At 38.0% G+C, this 15,689-nt stretch overlaps 1 protein-coding gene across 1 annotated transcript; it reads left to right on the plus strand.

Annotated features, from left to right (window-relative positions):
• The first annotated feature begins 1,423 nt into the window (after positions 1 to 1,423).
• Positions 1,424 to 15,454, plus strand: trpm5 (transient receptor potential cation channel, subfamily M, member 5). The gene is made up of 26 exons (XM_084403335.1): positions 1,424 to 1,527; positions 2,892 to 2,959; positions 3,041 to 3,191; positions 3,304 to 3,484; positions 3,567 to 3,733; positions 4,466 to 4,643; positions 4,733 to 4,797; positions 4,921 to 5,106; positions 5,182 to 5,278; positions 5,389 to 5,507; positions 5,589 to 5,927; positions 6,005 to 6,148; positions 6,534 to 6,657; positions 7,068 to 7,213; positions 7,294 to 7,406; positions 7,505 to 7,603; positions 8,484 to 8,745; positions 11,092 to 11,210; positions 11,291 to 11,423; positions 11,505 to 11,679; positions 12,672 to 12,840; positions 13,238 to 13,416; positions 13,588 to 13,720; positions 14,546 to 14,618; positions 14,965 to 15,055; positions 15,219 to 15,454. Exons 1-26 carry the CDS (start codon positions 1,501 to 1,503, stop codon positions 15,329 to 15,331), a joined length of 3,651 nt encoding a protein of 1,216 aa, XP_084259461.1. The 5' UTR covers positions 1,424 to 1,500; the 3' UTR covers positions 15,332 to 15,454.
• The last annotated feature ends 235 nt before the right edge of the window (positions 15,455 to 15,689 follow it).

Raw genomic sequence — 15,689 nt, forward strand, 5'->3', positions numbered from 1 at the left:
CCAGGCGAAAAGGCCTAACGTTAACTCGCAATGCCAACTACAACCACCCAACCAAAAACATGCTAATTAAGTATTACATAAATTATACGTTATCCAGAATGTATGTAAAGTTTCCAAAGATAATGTCAACATAAAAACGATCGCTGCACATGCAACTCGTTGGCTCTGGGTGAATGTTGTCTTCTCTCATCGCAACCCTGCATATTAGCTGTAAGGTTAGGTCTATTTACTAAGTTATATATTTATTCCACATCTGATACTTTAGCCTAATATGTAAAGTATAACATTCCACATATGATACTTTACAAATATGATTTTCCAGATAAAAAATAATTTGTCAAACCTAATGTAGCCTATAACATCGCGTTTTTAAGTGCAGTTGAGATATGCTGCCTAGTAGTCAGATGGCTATCTTGTATGGCGATATAGCCTACCTCTATATGGCGATAAACTGATTTCAGACCAGCTTCATGAGACAACAACAGCCCGTTGTAAATGTGAACCGATTTGAACACATTCATTTTTATGACCTCGACAGTCTTCTTGATCTTCGTGCCTTAATTTTCCTTGGAGTTGCTGACACCTAGTGGTTGATTCGAGTAACTGCAACTGTTATAAAACTGGAGCCTAACGTCAGATACACTGGACCTTCAGTTGGTGACAAAATACATTTTCACAAGCAATGTAAGACATTAACAGGCAAAGCCATTTTTGGTTCACGGGATTTTTGAGTTATTTCACCTTCATAACACGACTTCTTTCAGACTAGTAGAAAGAAAACATCCAAAAATAGACATTTAGGCAAAGTAATTTGCACTTTATCCATTTGCACCTGTCCTGTAGCCTACCGGTAGATTTCAATTACAGTAGCCTACATCTAATAAAATGCCGCTTTCTCTAAATACGTTTTTTCCTCATACTGAGTCAGAAATCTCCACTTCTGTAGCACTAAGACAAAACTTTCCAAATTTATTCCCATACGCTACTGTATTCTGAGGATTTTTACAGAGTAGTCCAGCCTATATCATTCGCCTGATTTATGCCATCTACCGTTTTATTCTTAAAACATGGCTTTTTTTTTTTTCTGAATTCTGAAAAGTATTAAGAATCTTTTTTTTAAAAAACATATCAACAACATCGTTTTAATCACCACGTTTAATTTTAGCCAGACCGCCAGGGCATTGTAAGCTGTCAAACTGTTAAAAATGTCAAAAGTCCAAAGCAAGTTAGTAAATACAGGAGAAAAAGATAATAATAGTAAGCATGGAAATGAATCACTTATTTTGAAGATATTTTCCTGTTGGAATGTTTATGGTGGAGATCGGAGGAAGGCAGGTAGCCTAAGTGGTTGAGCATAATGTAGCAGCGGTTGGTTAGGGAGTGGTTTTGTCAGAATAAACCTCCTGATTCACTTCCTGGTGGCACTCCAGAGCTGCCCAAGCCGGTGGTGGCCTAAAATAAGCTCAGAGGATCCAAGAGAGAAACCAACATCCAGATATCATGCTGGGGCAACAGGATACTCCTCTGGTAAGTGAATTCTTTAAGCGCAAAAACCTGGCGTCAGATTGCTGGTCATTTCTGAGAAGTTTATACATTGCTAAACAGTTTCTCAAAAATACTTTTATAGTAAAAGAGGTAAAGATGCAATCAAATAAATAGCAAATATTCTATTTAAGGCAATCATTTTGATTGTTAAGTTTAGCATGTCAAATTATTATTCATATACCTCCACTGCAATAGATGTTTCTGAAATTTCAAGGTAATGGTTTCATTGGTTTAATTTTGTGAATGAATGAATTGACTTTTTGAAAACATTAAATAATGATAACATCATTAATTGACAAAGTGTCCCATTCATTGTACTGCGAGTTTTTAGAAGATTTGTTTCCTGATGGATATAATGTAATTTCTGTGTGTCACCTTTAATGCAAATAATTGTGTTTGTGTGCTGTGTTTCCTATATTTTTTTTCCTCTCTCACACACTCCATCCCTTTCCCTAGTCAAATCATGGGCAGCTCCTGCAGCTCGCCACACAACCACACACATCAATCATGTTTGCATAAAAGTCATTGGTACTTTTCAATAATCAACACCTGGCAACCTCCTCCAAGAATCAATTTAACATAATCCTTTTATTTATAGTTAAAACTACTTTTCAATGACTGCTGGCTGACTGAGTAATTGAATGTTTACTGATCAAACCAGATGGAAATGTCTCTTGTTCGAAAACAATGAAATGAATGGCAACCATTAGGAAATTGGAGGTTTCACAATAAAAAGGGCTGGCATTATGCAGGCAAGGTGGCAGTTATACCTGAACCTGATGGCATTTGGATAAAAAATGAATTGATTAAACAAAAGACATTAATCAGATCTGATTACATCAATTTATAGCATTGCATTTCAGTTCCTGACTGCTTTTACTATGACTCCTTCGGTCTGTGCCTCTTCAACCACATGAGGAGAAATGACCTAGAATCACTATTGACCAGGATGCAAATAAGTCCAAGAGGACAAATGCATAGAGAACTTCTGTGGATGATCAATTTCGCTTGCTATCATTAAACAATTATACAAGGGTGTTTTATTATGCATATTTCCATATTCAAATCCCCTACAGTCTGTCCAGTAAAGTCTTAATTTTCTGTTTTGTCTTTCACCTTTCTTTCTCGCTGACTCTTACTTAACCTCGGGTTGGTAAAAATCAGGTCAGTTTCCCAATTCATGTGTTGCTCGGCCTTTACCTGGAGGCAGGGAAAGTTTGCATGTGTGTAAAAAAAGAAAATGAAAATTTCTTCTGCTTTACATAAAGTTCCTCACTGAGCAGAGCAGCGCTCCTATAGCTGCACCTGAATGGTCTGTAATACAGATGCATTTTAATTCTTTCTAGGGTGTGTTACGGCAGGGCAGAAGGTGTCTGCAATGTGGGGAACTGTTGAGTGAGTCCAAAGAACACAGGTGAGACTGGTGGCACGACTTATCACCAATAAATACTTAACACGGTTCAAAATGCTTGACCTTTTCTGTCACTATTTGCAGTTCTCCAGTGGGATGTCGGTGTTACAACCCACTTACAGAGTCCGTTGTTCGTGCTGGAGAGAAGAGCAATGAGAGATCCGATAAAACCCACTGGACGGCCGGACGTTTGGGAGATATTGATTTTGTCGGTGTCAGTCGGACCAAGGGCAAGGTATACAAGGACAGACTTTTACTAAATCATTTTGTTTTTACTCAAAATCATCACTGTTCTTGATGGGTTTAAGCTTGTGCACATTATTCACAGACTTCATTTGTCAGTCCAGTTTGTCAGGGTCACCAGCTCCACAGATCCAGCCGAAATCTATGAGATTTTGACTAAGCAGTGGGGTCTGGCCCCTCCTCATCTGGTGGTGGCACTAATGGGAGGTGATGAAGTGGCTCAGCTGAAGCCCTGGCTGAGGGACACACTTAGGAAAGGCCTTGTGAAGGCGGCACAAAGCACAGGTGGATTATTTATTGTTCATTAAAAACAAAAATCATAATCTCTTTTTGATCGTCACAGATCTCTGACCCTTGACCTACACAGGGGCGTGGATCCTCACCAGCGGTTTGCGTTTTGGCATCACCAAGAACCTGGGTCAGGCCGTAAGAGACCACTCTCTAGCGAGCACTTCCTCTAAGGTGCGAGTGGTGGCCATTGGAATTGCTCCCTGGAACATGATTCAGAACAGAGAGCTGCTGCTGTCTGCAAAGGTGGGGACTTCTAAAGAGATTGGGGTGAATGCAGGTTCACTGGCCCAATCAACCTGAACTACCCCAACGTTTTGATGTTTTCATTTATCTCATATAATTTAGTTGCATGGAAAAGGCATGTGGACTTTTTATTATGCAATAGAGAGCTGCAGAAATGAGTCCAATAAAACCTGGAAATCAGTTAGCATTTTTGCACTTCCATTGTCAATAGGTTTTTTATATGAGTAGTGAACAAACACAAACTGCAAACCGTAAACACACACACCCAGAGCAGTGGGCAGACATTTTTACTGTAGCGCCCCGGGAGCGATTCGGTGTTGTTTCCTGCCTGTATTGAGAATCAAACCCGCAACCTTCGCGTTACCAGTCTGACTCCCTAACCATTAGATCTTGTCAGATCCTTTGTGGCGGTGACGTTGAAGTCACTCTAGTGTTTATTGCTTAACATTAGCTTTTTAATTAAGTAGCCTTCAAAATTCACAAAAGTTGTGAGAGTTATCTTGATGAACAAAATGTGGAAAACTCATAAACATTTGTTGGTCACAGGGCTTATTTTCTGCATAAAATTCCTATTGGCTTTTTGTTGAGGGAATCAGGGTGATGTTAACTTCCGGGTTGGCCTACAACTCCAACTATATAACTTCATTAATGATTTTAATGTTTACTTTATATGAAAACTTTTTATAAGACAACATTGTTTAATTTTTCTAAATTTTACATTTTTTAATTTAGCCTGATCACCCAGCAACATACCCGTATGAGGATCTTCCCCACGGTGCAGTGTATTCCCTGGACTGCAATCATTCCCATTTGATCCTGGTGGACGAGGACCCTCAGAGACCTGGAGCCACTGGTGAGATGAGAGTCAGGATGCTCAAACACATCTCTCTGCAGCGCACAGGATATGGGGGTGAGTTAAGACTCAGTTTGTTTTCAACCGTCTCTCCGATTTCTATCTTCTCGTGCTCTGAGATTCAAATGAATCCATTGTTCTAACAGGCACAGGCAGTATAGAAATCCCAGTTTTGTGTCTTCTGGTCCATGGAGAGCCAAGGATATTACAGGTCACTCTTAACATTTTATTAATAAAACATATCTAATGAATTTATACTGTATATTATAAGTGTTTTATTGTGACGTGTTGTTCTCCCAGGTTGGTAATATCCACTTTTATTCTCGTCTTACAGAAAATGTACAAGAATATTCAGAATTCAATACCCTGGCTGATTTTAGCTGGCTCAGGAGGAGTCGCTGATATTTTAGTGACCCTGATGGACAGAGGATGCTGGGATGCTGAAATGGTCCAAGAGCTGTTGACAAACACCTTCTCTAAGGACCTACACAGCACTGAAATCACTTCCTGGGTCAAACTGGTAATGGACAACTTTTGTTTTATGATAGTTTTTTTAGATTATATATAGTGTAAAGTCTCAGATTTTGTCTATTAGATCCAGAGAATATTGGACTACGGTCACCTGCTGACAGTGCATGACCCAGAACAGGACTCCGAACTGGACACAGTAATTCTCAAAGCCCTGGTTAAGGGTGAGGAACCATTATATTATACTAACTAAAGCAAACAACTAAGAGCAATTATATTTCTGTATATTGATGTTGGTGAGTCTGTAATTGTTCTTGTCTTTGCCTGGGCTCAGCGTGTAAGAGTCAGAGTCAGGAAGCGCAGGACTTCCTGGATGAGTTGAAACTGGCTGTGGCCTGGAACAGGGTGGACATTGCTAAGAGTGAGATCTTCAGTGGAGATGTGGCATGGAGTGTAAGAATTAAACAATATCGTTTTGTGCGTTTTAAATGATCAATACTTGTTATGGATTCTTGTACACAATATCTCTTTTAGGCGCAGGACCTGGAGGAGGTGATGATGGAGGCAATGATAAATGACAAACCTGACTTTGTGCGTCTGTTTGTTGATAACGGTGTGAACATAAACGAGTTCCTAACTTATGGCCGTCTTCAGGAGCTCTACTGCTCTGTGTCCGAGAAAAACCTCCTTCACACTCTGCTCCTGAAAAAGCATCAGGAGAAACAGGCTCATTTGGCCAGCAAACGGATGTCAGGACACCCCTACACTGAACCAGGTGACCGCAGGCCTCGTTTCACCTTCCATGAGGTCTCCAAAGTCCTTAAAGACTTTCTTGATGACACCTGTAAGGGTTTCTACCAAAAACTTCCAGCGGTGAGTGGGCCTTTAACATGCACTTACACATAACACACCATGCTACCATTCTGCTATATTATGTGTATCTGCTGCAGGAGAGGATGGGGAAAGGCCGTCTTTTCCACAGCCAGAAAAACCTCCCAGACATGGACCGACGTTGTGAGCACCCTTGGAGAGACCTCTTCATTTGGGCTATTCTGCAGAATAGGCAGGAAATGGCTAACTACTTCTGGGCCATGGTGGGTCAATAAACCAATATGAGCGATAAGCTCATTTTCATGAACTAAGTCCATTTGTGAATAAATGTGAATTGAATTGAATTTGCATGTTCACAATTTGTTCTTTAGACCTTATCGGAAGCTATAACCTAAGTCCCATTGATTACTAGTCGAGTAACACACTTGACCTCAGTTGGGTTTACAGATCAAACTTTACAAGGGTCAATAAACGAAGAGCAATTTGCATGAAAAAAAGTCCTGATAAGCTGAGAATCAACACTGAATGAATTCACTGCTTGTCTTTGCATTCTTGCAGTTAATAATTGTGCTTATTTCTACTTTATGTACAGTACTTATTCAATGCATTGTTTTACATTCGTCTTTAATAGTCATTTGTGTGTTTTAGGGCCCGGAGGCCGTGGCAGCTGCTCTGGTGGGCTGTAAGATCATGAAGGAAATGGCCCATCGGGCTACTGAAGCAGAGTCTGCTCGCAGTATGAAGAATGCCAAGTATGAGCAGTTTGCTATGGGTGAGAATCACACAAATACCAACCACAGACTCACTGCAAGTGGAGAACCCAAGTGGAGGTTTCTTGGGTGAACCTTCCCTGCTGAAAAATCCAGTATTGCTGGTCACCAGCATAAGTGTTTTTGACATGCTGGGACAAGCTTCACCAGCTCAGTTGTGCTAGAGAATAGCATGACTATTCTGGTCCACTAGTTAGACCAGCATAAACCAGCCTGGACCAACATGGAATTCATGCTGGTTTATGCTGGATTTTTCAGCAGGTTTAATTGCACATTAAGAACAGCGTTAGGTTGAGTAAATTACACAAAAATTTTCTTTTCTGGGTAAACTATTTCTTTAAGCTGTGTGAAGAGCCTATATCAAGTGTAACTACCAGAATGCTCAGTTCTGATACCTGCACTATTCTGACAGATCTTTTCAGTGAGTGTTATTCAAACAGTGAAGACAGAGCCTATTCCCTCCTGGTGAGAAAAACACGCTGTTGGAGCAAAGCAACCGTCCTGAATCTGGCCACTGTTGCAGATGCCAAATGCTTTTTTGCTCATGATGGTGTCCAGGTAACAGCTTATGCCTAATTCTTGCATTTTCATGCCAGCCTTATCCCTATGATCAACTTTACGTGGATTGTCTTGCACAGGCCCTGCTGACCAAAGTCTGGTGGGGAGCCATGAGGACAGACACTGCCATCTCTAGACTTGTGTTCACGTTCTTCATCCCTCCCCTCATTTGGACCAGTCTCGTCAAGTTCAAGTGGGGATATTTGTTGTTATTAATTCCATGTATGGCGTTTAAACCGATTTTTTGATTCATTGAGCATTATGAGCATATAATGTGTGAATGTGTCACAGTGCAACGGAACAAGTGAGCAAAGGTGATGGGGAGCCGTTTGACGAGCTGGACAGTTTGGAAACAGAGCGAGCCTTGTTGCTCACAGACGAGGACCCAGTGTAAGTCTCTATTTCATACTGGAATAGATACAAACTACAGTAAAGCTTAAAGGGATAGTTCACCCAAAAATGAAAATTCTGTCAGTAATTACTCACCCTCATGTTGTTCCAACCGCGTAAGACCTTCGTTCATCTTCGGAACACAAATTAAGATATTTTTGATGAAATCTGAGCCTTGTCTCACTCCTCCATAGGCTGCTAGGTGGCCCAAACTTGCTGGCCCAGAAAAGTTATTAAAGAGATCGTTAATATAGTCCAAGTGACTACAGTGGCTCAATCTTAAGTATATCAAGCGACGAGAATACTTTTTGTGCGCAAAAACAAACAAAAATAACGACTTTATTCCACTATTCATTTCCTTCTCTCTGGGCCTCGTAGTGTTTTTGCGCTGCGCGTCTGTGTTGCACGTCATCACGCATCACACACATGACCAGCGTCGGCCAATAGTGAGCCTACGTGGTGACGTGTAACACAGACGCGCTGCGCAAAAACACTACGCGAACCAACTAGAGGTCGAGAGAGAAGGAAATGAATAGTGGAATAAAGTCGTTATTTTTGTTGTTTTTTGCGCACAAAAAGTATTCTCGTCGCTTGATATACTTAAGATTGAGCCACTGTAGCCACTTGGACTATATTAACGATCTCTTTAATAACTTTTCTGGGCCAGCAAGTTTGGGCCACCTAGCAGCCTATGGAGGAGTGAGACAAGGCTCAGATTTCATCAAAAATATCTTAATTTGTGTTCCGAAGATGAACGAAGGTCTTACGCGGTTGGAACAACATGAGGGTGAGTAATTACTGACAGAATTTTCATTTTTGGGTGAACTATCCCTTTAAGTATCCTTTTAAAGAACTCTGTTTTCATCTTTTTTTCCCTCAGTGCCATTGAAGGTGGCGGTGACCCTGCAGTGCAGACCTGCAGTGCAACCTTCATTCATGTTGTGCTGCGACGGTGGAATCGTTTCTGGAGTGCTCCGGTCACTGTGTTTATGGGGAATGTCATCATGTACTTTGCCTTCCTCATTCTGTTCAGTTACGTGCTCCTCCTGGACTTCCGGCCCCCACCACCGAACGGCCCATCTGCAGCTGAGATCATCCTCTACTTCTGGGTCTTCACCCTGGTGTTGGAAGAAATCCGACAAGTAGGACTAAATGTTTATGGTCTATGATTTACCGTGTGTGTGTGGTTGTTTTTATTTTGTGCTCGTGTGTATGTTTACGCAGTCTTGTATGGTTCTCTTTTGATACGGCTTATAGAAGAGGTTGATTTATCCAAAACGACCAGAAACATAATTCTAGTATTCTAATATAATGATTCCTCAGAATATGTAAAGCAGTGTTGTTATTATTAACTAAAACTATTCAAATTGTTTTCATTCATTTAAAATAAAGATAAAATAAAATAAAAATATTTTATGGAAAACATAAACTAAATTAAGAAAATTTACCTTGGCAACTAACTGAAATAAATAAGTTTATGTACTAATTTTTTTTAAAACTAAAACTGAAATAAAAAGTAAATCCAAATAAATATATATATATATATATATATATATATACATACAGTGCTATGCATAAGTGAATACACCCATGCTAAAGTTGACTAAAAAGAGGAATAAAAACATGGTGCATATACCCCTATGTTACATTCCCATAGAGGCAGGCAGATTTTTATTTTTAAGTATTTAAAAAAAATTTTTTTTTGGATACTATGCATCCTGATAAAGTTCCCTTGGCCTTTGGAATTAAAATAGCCCCACATCATCACATAGCCTTCACCATACCTAGAGATTGGCATGGTTTTATTTCAGTTAGCCTAAAAGCTAGTTTGATTTGCATTGAGAGATGATCTTATGGAAAGTACCCCATGCCAATCTCTAGGTATGGTGAAGGCTATGTGATGATGTGGGGCTATTTTAATTCCAAAGGCCAAGGGAACTTTATCAGGATGCATGGTATCCTAAAAATTTTTAAATACTTAAAAATAAAAATCTGCCTGCCTCTATGGGAATTTAACATAGGGGTGTACTCACTTATGCACCATGTATTTTAAGGAAGAACATTTATTTATTTGCGATACATTATTCATTCACAAAGAAAATTGGTGTCCTTAAAGGTTGGATTTTTCCTAATTTTTTAAATTAAGGCATTAAGTTCAATTTCCAAAATATGATTTTTTATTCCTCTTTTTAGTCAACTTTAGCATGGGTGTATTCACTTATGCATTGCACTGTATATATAAAATGACATAACAGAATATTCTAAAACTACTTCTAAATAACAAAATTAATAAAACTTTAACTAAAATCAAGATGAAATATAAAAGCTCATTTAAAATATTGATAAATACTATAATAGTAATAGAACAGCACAAGGTTTAGCAGATTTTCACACTTACAGGGTTGTGCACCATTAAGATTTGAATAAGGAATGACTTATAAATTCAAAATTGATTTTGAACTGAAGTAGCGCACAAGGTGCAGAACTGTAATTTCTGTACTTTAAATGTAGATTTTTTTATAATAATACAATTCATTGTCCAGTATAAATTAGCCATTGGCATGTTATGATTACAGAAAACATGCCTGTTAATAATATGTATTTTAAATCCTCATATAGAAATGTATTAATTGTATTTAAGAAATGCCTTTCAAAAGTCTAACAGTCTGAGCTTTTGACTTAAAAATACAGTATAAAATGCGTTCATCACATTCACTCAACAGTACAATACAATATGGCATTTATAATATAGTACAATACAGTACAGGAAAATGCACACAATATATACAATACACAATACAATACTAACTATGAACACATACAGGGTGGAGTGTATGGGTTTATCTGAAATAACAGGTACAAATGCAGTTTGGCAGTAAAGTGGCCAGTGTGCCCAAGCAGCTGAACAAACACTGCCAACAAAAATGGGAGAACGGTTAAGGAGAATATCCAATTCTGGGAAGTTCTTTATAACAGCTGCGGCTCAGGGGAATATACTGGTTTTGTTCTTGTTTTGATGGATCTGAAATGATCATTTGAGGGTAGAGATTTGAAAAGATGTGGTGACCAGGATGTAATCACTCATTGGTAATCTCACCTACCCATTTTCCAGACTCTTACTCATTGTCTGAGTACTGGAGGAAAGGTAAATGACAGCCAATGATTGGTTCTTTCTGCTGGGTGCCTAATGTGCAAAGGTGTGGGCTCTTCATGTGTGATGATACTAAATAAAAATGGATTATGGATGAGGACAGATTCAGTGACAGAGGTGCATAACTGGTTCATCAGGACTAAACACTTTGCATTTCAATCAGTAAATTATTTGCTGAGACCTTTTCTTGGTGTTATATTGGTCTTAAAGGAGGATTTTAAGGGGAGAAATTAGTTGATGGACCTTTTTTTCTTTCTATTTTGAGTACAACACAGTACAGTTGTATTGTGCAAAGCTGCTATTCGATGTATGATATTTGACACTCTCTGATGTACAGAGTTTCTTCACGGATGAGGACATGAGTATTCTGAAGAAGATGAAGCTATATGTGGAGGATAACTGGAACAAATGTGACATGGTGGCCATCTGTCTCTTCGTGGTGGGATTGTCATGCAGGTATTTTAATCAAATAGTGCTGTTTTGTGAGCAGCATTAAGAGTAGCATTGTGCTTAATTTGAATTCTTTTTGTCTTAAGGATGGCCTCAAGCACCTATGATGCTGGACGAACTGTTCTTGCTTTGGACTTCATGGTTTTCACCTTAAGACTCATTCACATTTTTGCTATTCATAAGCAACTTGGGCCCAAAATCATCATTGTGGAGAGAATGGTAAAAATCGTTTAAAATGAAAAACTATAGACTGAACAAACATCTGTTTAACCCCATGCGTTTTTTTTTATGATTTTACAGATCAAGGACGTGTTTTTCTTCCTCTTCTTCCTGACCGTGTGGCTGATAGCGTATGGAGTGACGACACAGGCGCTTCTGCACCCCAACGACCCCCGCATCGATTGGGTCTTCCGGAGGGCACTGTACCGCCCGTATCTCCATATATTTGGACAGATTCCTCTAGAGGAAATAGATGGTACACTATATATTCTTTATATGTTCTTGCATTGATTAAGACTTTTTTTATAAGCAGTGTTATTTTATTATTATTTATACACTATTATAGTATTTATCAATATTTTTAATAGGCTTTTATTTGTATATTTTCAGGTTTCATTTGAATTTCTGTTTAAATTGTAGTAATTGTTTATGTGATTTTGACATTTTTGTTATTTTTAAAAATATAATTCTTATAAGTTTTAGTAATTTTAGTGCTTCAACTTTTAGACTTATTGCAGTTACTTGCAAGTACAATATTTCACATTTTTAAACTTTTTAAGTTTGAGTTTTTTCATTTAATATTTATATATAAGTTTTAAATAATATTCATTTTTTATATGTACGTTTTAGTTAAAGGGATAGTTCACCCTAAAATGAAAATTCTGTCATAATTTACTCACCCTCAAGTTGTTCCAAACCTGTATGAGTTTATTTCTTCTGCTGAACACAAAAGAAGATATTTTGATATTTTATATATATATATATATATATATATATATATATATATATATATATATATATATATATATATATATATATATAATTTTTTGATTTTTTTTATTATTATTTTTCTCCATACTATTGAAGTCAACGGGGTCCATCAACTGTTTGGTTACCCATATTCTTCAAAATATATTAGTTTGTGTTCAGCAGAAGAATGAAATTCATACAGGTTTGGAACAACTGGAGTGTGAATAAATGATAACCAAATGCTCATTTGTGAGTGAACTATCCCTTTAACAATAACAACACTGTTTTGAAGTAAATACCAGAAACAAAATTGACTAGATATCAATTTAATAGTGTTTAATACTTAATCAATGGTTAATTTCATGCTCAGTGGGTCTAGTCACACACTTTCTGTCAACATTTGTTCTTTCATCTAAACGAATTTGTAGTTATTAGACTTGACCTCTAGGTGGAGCTATTGCAGCTTATTTTTGACTATATTTCTCCATATCTTCACAGCGGCAAAGATGTCAGACGATAACTGCACTACTGATGTGCAGGAGATCATCTTAGGGACTCTGCCACCCTGTCCAAACTTATATGCCAACTGGCTGGTCATTCTGCTGCTCGTCATCTATTTGCTGGTCACAAATGTGTTGCTGCTCAACCTTCTTATTGCCATGTTCAGGTCAGAGTTCAGCTAATACAAAACTGTGAGATTACTTTTCGGTAACATTTCGATGTACCACTTTACACATTGTCAACTAACTCTCATTAGAGTATAAGTAGACTGTCTGCTTAATATCTGCTAACATTTTATACTTTTAAAAGTAACTTTGCAACCCGAACCCTAACACCTAACCCTAACCTAACAGTCTACTAATATTCTAATGAGAGTTAGTTGACATGTAGGTGCAAAATTACTTATAATCAATAGAATGTCTAAAGGGGACCATCAAAATAAAGTGTAACCAACTTTTCCAGTAAAGATGGGTGTTTGTGTGTGTGTAAAAATACAATTCTTCTCATAAACAATGTCACAAAATGCCATTTGAAATGCAACCAAACATGTCACCTCTCCGCAGCTACACCTTCCAGGTGGTGCAGGAGAATGCAGACATCTTCTGGAAGTTTCAGCGCTACAACCTGATTGTTGAATACCACAGCCGCCCGGCGCTAGCCCCACCCTTCATCATCATCAGCCACATCTCTCAAGTTCTCCTCAGCCTCGTCAAAACGACAGAAAACAGGCAGGATCTGCTGGGTAAGGAAGTTGTCACACTGACTGTGTACTTCCTGTACAGATTATTTAGATAATTCATAATAATGAATAATGAATGATCAATCAAACTCTAAAGCAGTGGAAAAGGAAAAGCAAAGATAATTTAAAGAATCTGTGGTTGGATGTTTGTTCCTCTATTCTTGTTGTGGTCAGAGAGGGAACTACCAGCTGGCCTGGACCAGAAGCTGATGACATGGGAGACGGTGCAGAAGGAGAACTACTTGGCTAAACTGGAACGAGAGCATAGGGAGAGCAGTGGAGAGAGACTCAGATACACTTCCTCTAAGTGAGTCACATTTAAACGCTATACACATATGAGATGGATCTGGATTTGTATTGCACTTTCCACAATACCTTTTGTTTCAAAGCAGAGAATTCTTGTTTCAGTGTTACAATTTAGGAAGTATTCTGTTACCAGCCAGAGATAAGTGTATCAAAGTAATGTTCATATGGCAGTAATATAGAGCTATAATATAGTATATAGAAATATAGTAGTTAAGCTAACAAAATGAACATGTTAGGCAGCGATTACTACTTGCGCTTGTAATGATTGTGATGCAAGGATAGTATATAGGATTATATTTGAAAGTTTTGCTTGTCGATCCAAAGTTGCCATAATCTGACGTAATTGTCGGCGTCGCCGGAAAACATTGCGAAGGTTGGATCCAAACTGGAGCTGGCGCAATTTGTGGTAGAAACCTGAGGTAAAAACAGGGAAGCAAAAGGTGAGGAATTAGCATAGCTGCAGTTCATAGCATTTTAGGCAAAGTACAGTCATGTGTATTTGGCACTATTTCACTTTCAAGTTTATGAGAAGCATTAGGTGAATGCTTGGCTAAAGAGATGTATATGATCTAGATTTAAACACAACATCATCAGGAAGGCTATTGCAGAGTTTACGAGCCAAATGCGAAAAGGCTCTACCTGCTTTAGTAGACAAAAGTCCAGAGTTTTGTGTCCTTAAAAAGATTGTGATGGACTGTATTTTATAGTCATAAAATGTATCATTAACACATTATCTTACATTGAGATTTCTGCTACAGGTAAGTCTATGCTGAAGGAGTGTATGAATAACTATTATAATCGACTTTTTGCATGTGTCATTTTATAGGGTACAGAGTTTGCTGAGGTTGGTTGGGGGTTTCAAGGATCAAGAAAAGCGAATGGCAACAGTGGAGACTGAGGTGAAGTGAAGGAGTAGCTGCTGACTTAAAGTCACCATGAAATCAAAATCGACAAATCTTGTTTTATTTTAATGGAATGCTGCAGTATTTATTATAAAATGATTTATCAGTGTACTTTTTTTTTTCATTTTTTTTTTCATGTGCCCTCGTAATCTTTACCACAAAGATCCAATGATTCAATAGCTGATGCCAATGGATCTTTTATTTTTCACTCTGATATACATCACAATTGGGAAGAAAAGGCTATCGCAACTTCCGTTGCATGTCAACTTTAATATCTGTTGAGATTCCTCATTTAAGTTCATGTTGCCAAATGACTTTACTGAACATGTACATTTATCTGTAGGTGAGGTATTGTGGAGAGGTGTTGTCTTGGATTGCGGAGTGTTTCCACAAAAGTACTCTGAAGTGTGACAGAGACGTGCCTATAGCCCCACGTGAGGCTTCCTTTATTATTATGTTGCCCTTCCTCATATTGTGTTTTCTTCCTTATCTTTGGATCTTATTTGTTCTCTCTCTTACTCTGTCTGAGTGTCTTCTTTTCATTGTCTCACAGTCTTTGTCCTCTCAAGGTAACACTACACTGCCTGTGTTTCACAGGGTCCATTGCCATCAGCTCCAGAAACCTACAACCACAGGAAGCCAAGGGACAGCGGCCATCAGGACATTCAGGATATGGTGCCGAAAAGAAACTGCCTTACATTGATCAGTGATCTGGCTATATTATTATGCTTTTTTTTATTATTTAACTAGAAATAGGATATCAGTTGTTATAGTATGTCATTGTAATTGAGACTCCAGGCAACGAAATTAAAGACAAAATTTGTGCAGATTAATACTTTGATTTTACCGTGATTTCCTTGTACATTAAACCTACACCTCTTTTGAAGCTATACAGCACTATATAATAATTATCATTATAACTTTTACTATACAAATCGAACACTTTTTTTTTTTATGTATAATTTGGTAATGCACTTGAAGTAATTGAAACTGTTTAATTGTCTTTCTATATTCGATTTTTCTTTGTCTTCTATGAACACCTGGCACAATCCTTCGGATGAGACGTTA

This window comes from Rutilus rutilus (genome assembly GCF_951802725.1).
Source record: "Rutilus rutilus genome assembly, chromosome: 3".
In the NCBI taxonomy this organism is placed as follows: domain Eukaryota; kingdom Metazoa; phylum Chordata; class Actinopteri; order Cypriniformes; family Leuciscidae; genus Rutilus; species Rutilus rutilus.

Coding starts and splice junctions, on each gene's coding strand:
- trpm5 (XM_084403335.1), top strand. CDS start 1,501: ATGCTGGGGCAACAGGATACTCCTCTG. Junction 5,508..5,588: donor GTGGAGATGTGGCATGGAGT/GTAAGAATTAAA, acceptor TATCTCTTTTAG/GCGCAGGACCTGGAGGAGGT. Junction 13,417..13,587: donor AAACAGGCAGGATCTGCTGG/GTAAGGAAGTTG, acceptor TGTTGTGGTCAG/AGAGGGAACTACCAGCTGGC.